The sequence below is a fragment of the Brachyhypopomus gauderio genome, chromosome 7 (genome assembly GCF_052324685.1).
Source record: "Brachyhypopomus gauderio isolate BG-103 chromosome 7, BGAUD_0.2, whole genome shotgun sequence".
Taxonomy (NCBI): domain Eukaryota; kingdom Metazoa; phylum Chordata; class Actinopteri; order Gymnotiformes; family Hypopomidae; genus Brachyhypopomus; species Brachyhypopomus gauderio.
The window spans coordinates 20,260,975-20,274,803 of NC_135217.1; the positions used below are offsets into that span (position 1 = coordinate 20,260,975).

The 13,829-nt window shown below is 40.1% G+C and overlaps 2 protein-coding genes and 1 pseudogene across 5 annotated transcripts; all 3 read left to right on the forward strand.

Annotated features, from left to right (window-relative positions):
* The first annotated feature begins 993 nt into the window (after positions 1-993).
* Positions 994-7,268, forward strand: LOC143518240 (myelin-associated glycoprotein-like). Of its 3 annotated transcripts, none has more exons than XR_013132111.1 (10): positions 994-1,137; positions 2,090-2,136; positions 3,545-3,883; positions 3,977-4,267; positions 5,384-5,659; positions 5,747-5,849; positions 6,329-6,376; positions 6,634-6,778; positions 6,865-6,928; positions 7,018-7,268. XR_013132111.1 is itself a non-coding variant. In XM_077010701.1 (10 exons), exons 2-9 carry the CDS (start codon positions 2,106-2,108, stop codon positions 6,868-6,870), a joined length of 1,239 nt encoding a protein of 412 aa, XP_076866816.1. In that variant the 5' UTR covers positions 994-1,137; positions 2,090-2,105; the 3' UTR covers positions 6,871-6,897; positions 7,018-7,268. The 3 variants fall into 3 exon arrangements, 1 of the variants encoding a protein (XP_076866816.1); XM_077010701.1 differs by having other exon boundaries at positions 6,865-6,897; XR_013132112.1 differs by having other exon boundaries at positions 995-1,137; positions 6,332-6,376.
* A 955-nt stretch (positions 7,269-8,223) lies between these two features.
* On the forward strand, positions 8,224-13,428 carry LOC143519222 (free fatty acid receptor 2). Of its 2 annotated transcripts, none has more exons than XM_077012430.1 (2): positions 8,224-8,527; positions 12,046-13,428. In XM_077012430.1, exon 2 carries the CDS (start codon positions 12,064-12,066, stop codon positions 12,970-12,972), a length of 909 nt encoding a protein of 302 aa, XP_076868545.1. In that variant the 5' UTR covers positions 8,224-8,527; positions 12,046-12,063; the 3' UTR covers positions 12,973-13,428. The 2 variants fall into 2 exon arrangements, with proteins under 2 accessions (XP_076868545.1, XP_076868543.1); XM_077012428.1 differs by lacking the exon at positions 8,224-8,527 and adding an exon at positions 10,898-11,130.
* On the forward strand, positions 9,044-9,726 carry LOC143519756 (free fatty acid receptor 3-like; annotated as a pseudogene).
* Positions 13,429-13,829: the final 401 nt, after the last annotated feature.

Sequence of the window (13,829 nt, forward strand, 5' to 3'; positions counted from 1 at the left end):
ATGGAATGAAACTATAACCTTAACCGAAAAATCAGCAGTACTAAAATCTTTTGACATAGGCTAATAGTTGAATATTTTATTCCGAGTTAATTACGGTTAAATTTTGCCAGCCAAATTTTTTACTGTAATTATTATGGGTAAAATCCTGGTAACCACAGTTGCCAGTATTTATCGCATTTTTACAGGTATTGCAGTGATGTAGCTTAAGCTCATAAAAATAAAAACTGCTTTAGTTCATGTTTATAACAGACACGGAGCCAGAACCGAAAAGTGTGTGTGAATCGACCAAGAAAGTGGTTTCTCTCCCTCCTGGCGGTACGTATCAAACTGCAATTAATAAAAATATGTTCAAATAGGCATTATTTGGTTAGGCCGTCTTTGGCCACCAGAGGGAGACGCAGGGCCACTTCACAGTAATCGGAAGCACATTATGAGCACGTGCTCTATTGGCTACTTAAGCAAGCGCTCGTTTGTTTCATTATTTGTACAGTGTTCTGATAAGAGTCAAGATTGAGCTTTCAGTTAGCGACCTCAAGGGCCGTCTCGTGGGTCTCTTTTCCTCTCTGGAGCTTCTCTACAGCCTTGAGCTACATCTTTCTGTTTCGCCTTCTCTCTACCAGTTACCCAGGTGCAGCTAGCGTTCGCTCCCCAGTGGGTCTGGTCATTTGCATTTTGTTTAATCTGATTCTTCAAGCTTGCAGCAGTGCGGCTCCTCTGCACAAGGGGACCTGTGTTTGAATCCAGCTGAGAAGCACACTGTTACATAAACCATGTGTCATGTATTTTACCTGAGGTAGTTTAATGTCGCAGTGCACAGCAAAATGTATAGTGGTATTGAATTAATGTGACGTTAGTGTGAACGTGCAGGCAAACCACAAATGATGCAGAGATGAGTATTGGTATATTTAGGGTGCGGCAGTACTCCGATATGCAAGTGCAGATGTCCTGAGCCATTTGCTGTGTGCAGTGTGTATAATTGTGCCTGACTCAAAGTAAGTGTGGTCACATAGTGAACTTGGTAGGCTGTTCTTCAGGAAGCCAAACTTCTGCTTCTGTAGAAATATAGTATATAAAGAAAGAAACCAAAAGACAAACCTTTATTTGCCTGCGATAGTGCAGTGTCTACAGCAGCAGAAGGTAAGAAACCAATGGTGATTGATACGTCGAAATACAGGAATTAGACATGGTATTTTGAGCAATGGAAAATGAATAATAAAATTAATATAAAATGAATGTATATTAAAGAGTCTGTGTGAGATATGTGTCTGTGTGTGTGCAATGTGGCGCTTTACAGCATAAACATGAAACCCGTATATAAAACAATAAATAAAAAAAAGATTTTAAAGCATAAAAATGAACATAGAATTACAGTGAAACAAAGAAAATGAATAAGTCTTGAATACAGAGATATTCTTTTCTTCACTTAAACATTTGTTTTGAAAAAAATTTAATACTTTTTGGAAAATAATGTTTTTTGCAGTATTGTTTATAATTCTAATTTTACGCTTACTTTAGGTAGCTTTTGACAGAAAATGATGGTAACAAAAGTGAAATGTAAAAAATAAAGCAAACAGCAGTATTCTAAATGCCTTATTATTGTCTACAGACAGAAGACGTTTACATTTTTTAAAAGTAGCTGTTCCGCTTTTCATGTCAATAACATTAAAATATTTAGTAGTCGGTACTTGATCGTCTCAGTACCCTATTAGACAGACTGAGATTCAGGAGTTTACAAAAAGAAATAAATGTCTAAAATAAAAACTATTAGAAGAATAGAATGTAGTGATGGGAGAATGGAGAGATTTTATAAAATGTATAATAAGACCATTGTCTAAGTGTCTTCTTGCTTATTTGGCAGAGACAGATTAATCTCGACTGCTTAGTTTTAATTTGGTCATTGCTTTTGTACCACCTGGGATGGTGTCTGGTTTTGCATGTTTTAAAGTATCCAATACAATAATACGGCCAAGCCTTATTATTACAAGAGATTTAAACTGAGTTGCACTGAGAATCAGCAGCCTCCACTGAAGCCAGATATGCTACTTCAGCATTACTCATTGTCCTGTGTGTTTCTACATCTCCTTTCCAGGATTCAGTGTCCAGTAATGGATAGCGTGCTTAAACTCTTCCTAACAGGTAAGGAGCAACTGATCATGACTTGAGTGGAATGATTTTACTTGACATGTCTTAACTCCCCAAGTACAGTAATGTCATAATAATTGTATAGCATACTCACAAATTTTCCAATTCTTCCACAACCTAAAATACTACAAATTATCCTTGGAGAAGGAAACACAGCACCTGTTGCTGCAAAATACGAAGCAGAATGTCAGAGCGTAAGAAACAGACATGAACACATGAACACACCCACCGCTCCTCTCACCACACAATAATCATCTTTATTCTGGTTATGTGTCTATTGTTTTTTTTTTTTTTTTGCTACTGTTATGATGTTATAGGTCATTATAACTTGTCACTGTAGATTTGTAAAATATCTATTTATAGTGTAATTATATTCTTTTTTTAAATAAATGCTGGGCTTTTGACATTAATATTTCACTATGAAATATGAAAATATATCATTTTTGTTCAGCATTCTGGGTTATTTAAAAGTGGTTTTACATTGTGTTTGACTTATGAGTCGTATGACATTAGAACTGGGCTGAAAAGAAATGCTGGTGTATTCAAATAAGGCTCCAGTAATACTGAATTAAGGTTTATGTAGCAATCCTTTTCCAAGTGGACGTTTTTGCACTTTGTTGTACAAAGTACTCTGCTATAAATGTTTTTAGGAAATAAAAACTTTTAAAAACATTTTTACATCAATCTGCAGAATTCTGAGAACACCAAGAGACCTCTAGGCAGATTTTGGGGTAGAAATACCAGTGTTGGTATTCTCATTATAAAATATTTAATTTTCAAATGCAGTCATGCTGAGTGCTGAACAAAATGGCACATACATAAAATCTCCAACTTTATTGAGCTTTGCCAAATGATTGGTTCAAGAGTTGCAGATGCACTGAGGCATTCCAGTAGTAAGGTTCCAGTAATTCTCCAGTAATGTTCAAATAAATATGTGAAGTATGGCAAGGTACAAAGGATGGCACATTCATTATTAATTTGGGTGTGGACATTTACAGCATATAGTCCAAAAAGAAGAACATGCAGTCCTATATGTCCAGGATGTCCAGGACTGGTATAACTGCCCAAACAGACCTAAACTAAACTAAAAAACACTTTTGTTTGATCTTGGAATAGTGCCAGTTCATTAGTGCATGCTGTTTTTATATCCACCTTGGAAGTAAAATGGAAGCTTTAGTCACTCTCTCTGAAACCAACCTCTATAATGGTGCAAAGACCATCCAGCACTAAATATCTGTTGTGATCTAGTGAAGGCCATGCAGCACTAAAGATATGTAGTGATCTAGTGAAGATCCTCTAGCACTAAAGGTCTGTAGGGATTTAGTGAAGACCATCCAGCACTAAATATCTGTAGTGATCTAGTGCAGCTGAATAAACTCCACACTCTCTCATGTCTCTCCAGCTTCACTACTGAGCTGCTCATGTCACTGCTCGAAGGTGCAGGTGCCAAAATCTGTCATGGCCATCCAGGGAAACTGTGTGGTGGTGCCATGCAGGACCGGCCCTCACACACATGCGACTTGGTACAAGTATCAGCGCTCTGGCTACCCAACAGTGTATTCTACAAACACTAAGGATATAATACATCAGTTTAGAGGAAGGACATCACTCCTGGGAAATGCTGCCCAGGGAAATTGTAGCTTAAAGATTACCAATGTTCGTCAAGAGGATCATGGAATCAGTGTTTATGTATGGATCAATCCTGGAAATATATATGGGGATTACACAAAGATAAATGTGTGTAAGTATACAAGAAGAAACAATGTCCAAAACTGAATTTGGTCCCAGAAAATCATATTGATCACTGATTTTATCATCTATGCTTTTCATGTAGCACCACCCTCAGAGGCTGGCATTACTGTAGAAAGCACACAAGTGGAGGGAAGGCTGTTCTCTGCCAACTGCACCATCCGACACTCCTGTCCCGTGTCTCCACCTCAGCTGGAATGGTTGGGCCTGTCTTCTGTGTCTAACGAGGTCACCACTACACAGGAATCAGGCGGCTTGTGGGTATCTGTGGCACACGCTCTGTTCAGTGCCAGCCGTGGAGACCAGGGCAAGAGGCTCTCATGCAGGAGAATGCCAGATGGAAACCCTGTGACTGCTGATCCTCTTCATATCTTATGTGAGTGAAGACCACACCAATGCACTTTACTCACACTACACCATCAAACATTTTGATCACTAAAACCATATAATGAGCTAAAATTCTCATTGCTTGGATAGGCATTCTGGTTCAAAATTAACACTTTATTTTTTTCAGATTTTATAATTATGTATCCAGATAGGCATTGTATTCATGAGACTGAATTTAATTAACTGTTTTAAAAAGTGACATTCATTATTTCACAAATCCCTGATTCCCCTGTTAGGAAGGATGACTACCACAAATTAGTGAGCAAATGCTATTTTGTTATAATCTCAGAGTGTGGAACTGATTTGTGAGAGTCCACACAAACCAACACTTCACTGCACACAACAAACGCCCATTTACATTGCGATGTTGCCACCCTACTCCACCACATACAGTACACGCTTCCCTTTACCACCACATCCGGATATTACCGTTAGTTCCGTTCTTGCCCTCAGACTATAAGTTGTTTCCAAGAAATCATGATTTATCTACCCCACATCCAGTTTTTACCTTGCTGACATTATGTCATGAGACATTATCATCTGATGTTAAGCAAATAACCAACCTATAAGTTTAAACTATGTAAACCTATTAACAATGTTAACAGAACACTATTCATTCATGTATGAAACCAAAACAGGAATGAATGAAAATGAAAAAAAATTCCATGCATTACCATGGCCCATGTTAGTTCCTCTAGTGATCTATAACAAATTCCGGGTGATATATGGTCACTGCATTGCAATGACTGACTGTTCTGGACTGGATTCCAGAGAATTATTACTGTACTTTATGTAGTGTCCAGTGACTCATGTTGGGAGACAGTTAATTTAGAGCATGACCACATGAGTTCATTTAGAGCATGACCACATGCTGAATCTACAGCTATACATTGTGTAAGAGTTTCTGAACAAGTTTTAATCCTGCGGGGATTTATTTACTTCCTCAGTAAATAGGATGTGCCGTCATGTAAATATGATATGAAGAGCCAAGCTATGTTATAATGGAGGCTTCACTGCCCCCTACCCCTTTAAACACTGGTGACCCAGCACAGCGGTTAGATTATTGTGTTGCTGTTGACTTTCTGTCCGACTCCCTGTGTCTCAGTCCCTCCCACCATCCTGCCAGACTCCGCCTGCTGGGAGAGGGAGGGAGCTCTGCACTGCATGTGCTGGGTGGAGGCGGAGCCAAACGCCAGCATCTCCTGGACCGTTGATGGAAGAAATGCCGTCTTTCCACACTTTAACGTGACGAACAACTCTACAGGAAGAATGACCGTGTCAGTGATGACAGGACCAGCAGGCCACGCTGTAACTTGTGAGGCAGTGAACTACTTGGGCAATGACACGTATCAGATACGTAGCTCTCATCAGCAGACACAAGGTACAGATATTTCTGCATGCACACTGACAGAGGATAAATCCTGCTGTTTGATGTCCTCTTTTAAATCATTTTCTCCATTCTTTCCAGGGTCCTTTGGATTTGACTATTGGATTCCTCTTGTAGGTTCCATTTGTATTGTGATGGGCATCGTTGTGGTAGGAAACGTTATCTACAGAAGACGAAAAAAGAGGTACAGTTTGGAAAAACATCATCTTACTCATTTTGCCATTGTGTAGTATGTCTGCGTACTGATACCATTGACCTCACATGCATTATTTATACATGCATATAACTCAGACCCAGCAGATCCTTTAATGGAGGGATAGACCTTTACCATTCAGTCTAAATATCCACTTATGAATGACTGCAGCTTTCTATCTTGCATACTAACATACTAATAACACACTCATGTAACATACAAATATACTAATAACATACTAACACTAATCTTCAGTCTGTTCATACTGCTTTTATTTGTATACACATTTTGTTGATATGGCAAAATCTCTTAAAGCCTTAATACTTGTTATTAAATCTTAACTTAGTACTTTAGTACTTATTGTGTGTGTTAATGTCAGCTATTGCCAATACAAATTCTCTGTTCTCTTACTTGGCAAAAACAACTACAACCAATAGACATATGAGTCTAATTCTTCATTTCTGTTTTAGCAGAAATCAGTGCTCTACTGGCCCGACATCGTTAGACCTCACTTCCAGGTAGACAACGAAAAAATAAATGAACCAATGGGGTTTTCACAATAAATGAACTTGTTTTTTTGAAATTGTCAACATTTTCATTCCGACAGGATTTGATTTTGAGATTAAAAATGCAAAAAAATTCAATGAATGGATTTGTACAGATGTACTGCATTTTTACATTTTTGTTGTTTATTTAAATCAGGATTTCAAGACACACATTTAACGTGTTAAAAGCATGTTGTGAACAAAATTAAATTCAAAATTTGTTTATTTAGGCCGTGCAACGAGTCGATTTATTTTGGCTGTGCCCAAACTGGCAACCACACCAAGGGCCAGCAGATGGAGACCAATACCTCCTCCACTGATGACAATATTTATGCGAATGATTCTGTCAGAGACATAATTTACTGTAACACCATGGTGAGTTCACTGACTCCTAAGGTAGCAAGAATACACTGAACCCTAAAGACTGTGTAATGCCAGTTAGTAATGTGTTGTTTTCTCAGTCTTAGTGCCGAGAAGACATTCTTCAACAAAAGGTTAGACTTGTAACCAGTGCAATGGACAGGGGTAGGTGGGTTTTACAAAAGTCATAAACACTGGGTGTCATACTTCTTTGAGTCAATAATAATGTTCATCTTGTTTATGTTGTACACCAGAATGAGCTGTCTGATGTCTGAATGAATGAGGATGTGACTCTGACCATCCAGCACTGAACTTCAGTTTCCTTCAGCTTTCTCTCATTATCTCTCTTAAACACACCCAAGAGCCCAGAACTCCCAGTATGCAGTTTTCAAAGCGTACAGTCATCAAATGTAAGAAATATATCCTATATTGCTTGTTTGTTCTTTTCTGTGCACATCAGTGTTTGTATTCAAAACATATTCTGAAATAAAATGATTTAATCCTTTGTCTTAAAATGAATGTGAAAAATTTTGCAAAAGCCAAAATGCTACATTTATACAGATGCTGACAATTTATTCAGAGAACATTATGACAGGGATACATTTCTTTCACTCAAATATGGGCAGTTAGACAGAGAAATGAAGGAAAAGCATGCAAATAAAAACTCTTAAACTGTTAAGTAATATTATAGAGAGCTGAGCAGCACAAAAAGCATCTTTATACCAAATTCAGCCAAAGTCATCACAAAGTTGTCAGGCTGCCAAACTGCAAATGCCTTTAGTCCCAGAGTGGCCTGATTTATAAACTGTCTAAGGCCTAATACCATTGCTAGTGGGCCAACCGCTATTCACATTAATTCACTAACATGGAGGTTAATGCCATGGTAGCTTTAAACTAAACTTTCCATGTCCTTTTGCACTTCTGAATATAAACTCTGTGTAGTTTAAAGTCTAGAGAGCAGCTGCTATTCTAGTCTGTTCTAAAATTAGCCAGGCCTCGAATGCCACAGCGAGTCAATACTGGTAAATGTACATGAAGAGATGGCATATTTGTGTCAACCAGAGACCAGTGTCTATGCACATGGCTGGTTTTGTCATGGCCTGGTCTTAGGGCCCTGGCTGAGAGGAAAGGTGACATCCACCAGTCTGGGGTTCATGTTGGTTCCTTCAGAAGCAGGTTGAAATTTCAGCATTCAGAAACAGAGCTAGACAAAGATCATACTATAACCCTGTGTGTTTGGCATCCCATGGCTTCATGTAACAATCTCATTTGAATTAAAGCGTCTGTTTAAATCTAAAGTAAACCATCTTGACAAATGGTTGGGGGGGTGGAAAGTTTGGCTTAGCCCCCGTCCTTCTTTAAACGTCCACGTAACTTTGTTTCTAAACAAAAGGCATCACATGTTCAGGGGAGATTGCAGTGCATACCCGGGTGAAAACAGATGGCTTTGCAGGCTCATAAAACTCAAGCCGTGGTTATGACCTTCGCCTGTTTGCCTTCATTACTTGGGATCGAAGGAACCATTACAGCAGAGCATTAGAAGGCTAACGAAGGAGGCAGTTCCAGTCGAGGGGCAGATTACAAACCAGAGCAAGAAAGAGCACGGGGGAATAGCTGAGCGATGAAACACAGAAGGTCTGGAACAGCAATGGATAGATGTTTTAATTCATGAATTTACAAAATTCATTCTGGATGAGCTAGAAGCGACAGAGCTGACAGAGAAGCCAGAAAGAAGAGAGAATTGAAAAGAAACATTGCACTGAGGTTTGTTTATTCCTTCATTAAGTATGTCAGTACAAGTTTTTATATAAGGATTTATAGCAATATTTACAATACTGTAAATTTATAATGGTCACTTTGCAGTAAGTTTTATAGTACTAGTTTTTAAATCTACTGAATGAATGTGCAGTGAGACTTTAAAAGGAAAGGAAGGTTAAAATGAGGACAAAATAATATTAAGACAGTTAACACATTTCCTACTGCTCAAATGAGGTCCAAGCAAAGTTTGTGTACTTTACATGTCACATTCAAACACACGGATTCCATGCTCAAGGCGCATTCTTCATTCAATAACAACTTGTAAGGACTGTTTGACATAAACCCTCCCGCCAGCTTAGAGTGAAACACAGGCAGTATCCTGAAATACCCCAGCTTGTGTAAATATTTTGGCTTGTTTTCCACACCTGAGCCAAGTAATGCGCTGCTCTTATAGATCTGGTCATCAAGGATTTGGTTGGGGCCCTCTGTGCTGCCAGACTTTTAAAAAGTGTCTTCAGAACTATGGTGTGTGGGCAGGCTATCCTATCTGTCTAAGTCCTCAAGTTCTTGATCGGCCTTCCAGCGAATTTGCTTGCCTTCTACACCTTCACCAAGAAGATTTGTGACAAGCCCACGTCCACTGGGATCTTGCTGCTTATCCTGACCATCTCCGATCTGCTGTTCCTGTTCTTCCTGGCACTGAAGATGTATGAGGTTGAGTCAGAAATGCGATGACTCCTCCAGTTACCTGGGCCCCCTTACAACCTTCATCTTCTTCTCCACCATCTACACCTTCTGTAGTGGTCTTCCGGTCCACCCACCTGTGCTTTGTCTACATTGTGGACCACACGAGCAACGGTGAGGACCACAGCCAGGACTGCTACAACTTCACACAGCCACAGTTGGACTTGGTGCTGCCTATATGTCTGGAGCTATGTGTGGTCCTCTACGTCCTACTGTTCTTCGTCTCCACCTTCTGCTATGCCTGGTTTATCCTCATCCTCCGGCGCATGTCCAGCACTGACATGCGGTGGACCGTGCGCACACTCTTGGTCGTTGTCCTCTGCTTCCTGCCATACAGCGTCTCACATGTTCAGGGGTATGCCTTGCTCCTCACCACCATCAACACCGTCTTTAACCTGATTGCTTTTTATTTCTCGTCAGCTGCCTTCTAAGGGAATCTGAAAGGTCTCCTGAGTCAGTGATCTTGACAATGGTGCAATTATGGGAAAACTATTGAAAAAAGAATGAGAAAATTGGACCAACCCCAAAACATAAAAAACATACATCGAAGTGGCCAGAAAGGTGACTTGTAAGACCTCTGCAGGTTGTGGACAATGGAGACAATGTTTCTTTGAAGTGATTTAACTTTTGGGTTTTTAACAACATGAGTAAGTTAATGGACTTCCCCAGAGCCCAAGTAGGGTCACAATGACAGATACATCAGCAGCAAAAACATTACATATTTTAATGTGCATAGTTAAAAACTTTATATTGGGTTTTACAAAGAATCTAAAGTTAGCACATCAACCCTAAACCCAGGTAACAGAGAATAAGTAACATGGATCGATGAGTTGCAATTCTGTCACCCTTTAACCAACCTTTAAACATAGTGTGAGGTACCAACGGTTGGGCATATGTCTCCTGCATCTTTAGAGCTGGTACTTACTGTGTAAAAAGGAATTATAACCAAGGAGAAGGAGCAGCCAGGGTTCCATCTATCCTGGAAAACAAAACTCATGTCTTATGGGGTTCCCAATCACAAGGTCTAAATGTTACTGAACCTTTATAGAATGGAGTGAGAAGTGTTTTGTACTTTTAAAGATCTGGAATTTTCCGTTTGATGGATGGTTCAATATCCCACAACACAATGCCAGTCTTGTATGACAGTATCTAAAGGACTGAAAGCAGTCTGAAGGCAAAAGTGTTTTACGACATACAGCACAGTAGTTCTGCTGTGATAATAGAAAAACAGGTAAGCAGTTTGATTTAAAAAAACATAATATACTACTGTGCACATTCACTCTCAAAGTAAAGCTAAAATATTTACTTTAATTTGTTTGTACTGTTTGTAACTTTAGTGAATCAGGAACAATTTCAAATCTATGTAATAAAATCATTTTTGTGTGCAACACTACAGACAAACTGTGTGATGTGGGATGTATAAATAGGTTTTGCTGTTGCAGTAGTGGATATAGTATCTTTCCAAAGAAAGAAAAGATCAATTACGCATTATGGAATCCCTGCTAAAAAGAGAAACATGAGGTAATCATTCAAATATGTAATATGCCACATTTGATTGGATGTGTTTTAAAACCACACTGAGCGCCAAATGTCGGGGTGTGACCTTCTCTATCAGAAACTGAAAGAGTCACAGTGCCTTTACTGAGAACAGGTTTGCATGGACTTTGCAAAATTTCTGAAGCCTGTGGTATTACTTGTGATCATAATTTGTGTATGCCTACATACTGACTTAAGATTATTATTAGATTATCTTTCTTTTTTACAACAAAGGTACTGTTTTAACTATAATTCTTATTTACAAGAAAAAGTATAAATAGTCTTAAGTTATTCATTAGAATTTCCCTGAAACTCATCACTGTCAGAGGGTAAGTAATGCTTAGTATTTTTAGAAACGAATATTATAGTCAGTGATCTTATCTAAAGATATGAGATTGTGAATGTGAAGTTGTGAAGTTCTGAATGTGATATAACTTCGTTATTGTTAATATCAGTATATTAATACCGATTGTGTTAGTGATTACAGATGGACCTCAATGGACCATTGTTAAAACATCACTTCACTTCATGCAGGCTGGCGGTTTCTATGTGTGGAGTAACAAATTAAACCAAAATGCCATTTCTTTAACATGCTTCAAAGTTTAATAACTTTTATTCTATTTTAAATAAATCTATTTCGCTTATTCATGATGTGATTTCACACGGAACGGAAAAGTTGGTCTAGGCAATGCACTTCCAACACAAAAAATGCTCATGGTTATTCATATGTTGGAAAGAACGTAACGTTATTGATATGAAACCGTACAAACATTGCGCAAGATCTGAAATCATGTATAAGCTGTTTGTCTTGAGGGGCAGTACAATAGGAATAGACCCAGTTCATAACTATACCATATGACTTATACAGCGAGCTTCTAAGTCCAGCTGGACTTAAACATTCTGAGTGTTAACAGGAGGGGTCAGGAGGAAGGCTCAGCAAAAACACCTGATCCTTCAGTCTGATAAGGTTCAAACATCACAACTTTCCTCTCCCGATACAGGAAATGCGACCAGACATTATCTTTTCATCTTTAGTTCAAAGAATCTGAGTGCGGAGCAATAAAGCCTTAGACTTAGAGGAAGAAATGAACTCGCAAATCAACGACGATGCATTTCTATTACTTCAAGAAATAACTAGTGTTTCTCGTTGTATATTTATGTGTCTCAGATCATCATGGTAAATACACCTTTATATTATGCCCTGCCCTGTACTGATTCTGTCATTCTCATTGTCATCCCTCCAGTGTCCTGCTGTTTGCAAAATGACAAAATCCTGGGTGCTACTCAGCAGCTACATTGTGACCTTCTTGATCGGCCTGCCAGCCAACCTCCTAGCCATTTACGCCTTCATCCGGAAGCTCAGTGATAGACCCACACCCACCGACATCCTTCTGCTCAACCTGACAGCCTCCGACCTGATCTTCCTCCTCTTCCTCCCGCTGAAAATGTACGAGGCGGCATCAGGCATGGAGTGGCACCTGCCCCAGGCCCTGTGCTCCTTCACCTGCTTCGTCTTCTTCACCACCATCTACACCAGCTCCGTGCTGCTGATGGCGGTCAGCGTGGACCGCTACTTGGCTGCCGCCTTCCCCGTGGCCTACCGCACGTCCCGCAGGGCACTCCACGCCATCGTCGGCAGCGTCTTCATCTGGCTGTGCAGCGGGGCACACTGCAGCATCATCTTCATCGTCGTGCACATTGCCGGCAGCAACCACACCACCCCTAGGACGTCCTGCTACGACAACTTCACCAGCATCCAGAATCACATCATCCTTCCCACTCGCCTCGAGTTCTTTGTGGTGCTGTGCCTGGTGCCGCTCCTGGTCTCTGTGTTCTGCTACCTCAAATGCATCTGGATCCTGTTCAACAGGCCCTGCATAGCCAAGGACAAGAAACAGAGGGCCATCGGCATGGCCATCGGCACCTTGGCGGTCTTCCTGATATGCTTCCTGCCGTACAACATCTCCCATGTGGTGGGCTACAGTGACAACCAAAGTCCCGAGTGGAGGCACTACACCCTGCTGCTTAGCACCTTCAACACCTGCCTGGACCCAATCATCTTCTACTTTTCCTCCAACGCCTACCGCAACACCACCAAACTTTCCTTCTTTAAACTCACGTCCTTCAAGCGCCGCGATCCCCCGAGATTCGACACCTCTGAGGATAAGTGACCGTTTATTTGGCTCGTCGTTCAGCTCGTGCATATCAAGAAAGCGTGTGTTATGATGATTTGGTGTTTTGTCAGGTCAGTCCGAGCAGATTGCAGATAAGCGGGAAGGGTGTAGACTTGTGGCCCTGAGCTGAAAGTCACAGCGTGGCTCGTAGGGGTCAACTGATAGGAGGAGTACTGTCTCTGCACGTCTCTGTTGAGCAATATCCTTGCGAGACTTATCTGAACTGAAATCAAATGAACCTCACCTTTATCTCACATGATGCACGTCATATTGAAATGTGTAGGAGTAGAAGGAAGAAATCACGTAAGCATGATTTTCATTTGTTCTTATGTATTTTTGATAAAGGGCCTAACTGCACCTTCCAGCAGAAGTCTCCCCTCACTTCCTAGGTCTGTGAGCCTGGAGGCTGTTTTGAGGAGTTGCACTGTTTGGGGAACGCTGGCTTTATTTCCCTTTGTGGCAAAATTCATTTTATGAAGAGAAAATAAAAAAACATTAAACTTAAAAATGCAGAAGTTATTTATTAGCACCAGACAACTGTGAGTCCGACAGTGTTCTTGAAAAAGAAGCAGTGGACATGGAGGCCTTCACTTTCCATATTTAGTACCGAACAAAAGAAACAGCAACAGCAGCACCGGTCAACTGGACCTGAGGGTTTAAATAGAGGGTGAGGAGCAGAACAGAAACAAGCTGCAGTTGCAGATGGGCGTGTCAGTATGTGGGAGATTAAAGGTGTGTGTGTGTGGGGGGGGCTATATACAGTGTGAAAGGTGAAACCTAATCAAAGTTAATTAGGCAACTCTGAGGTTATATATTGTTAATGCATTATATCATTATTTATACAAAAAATACAA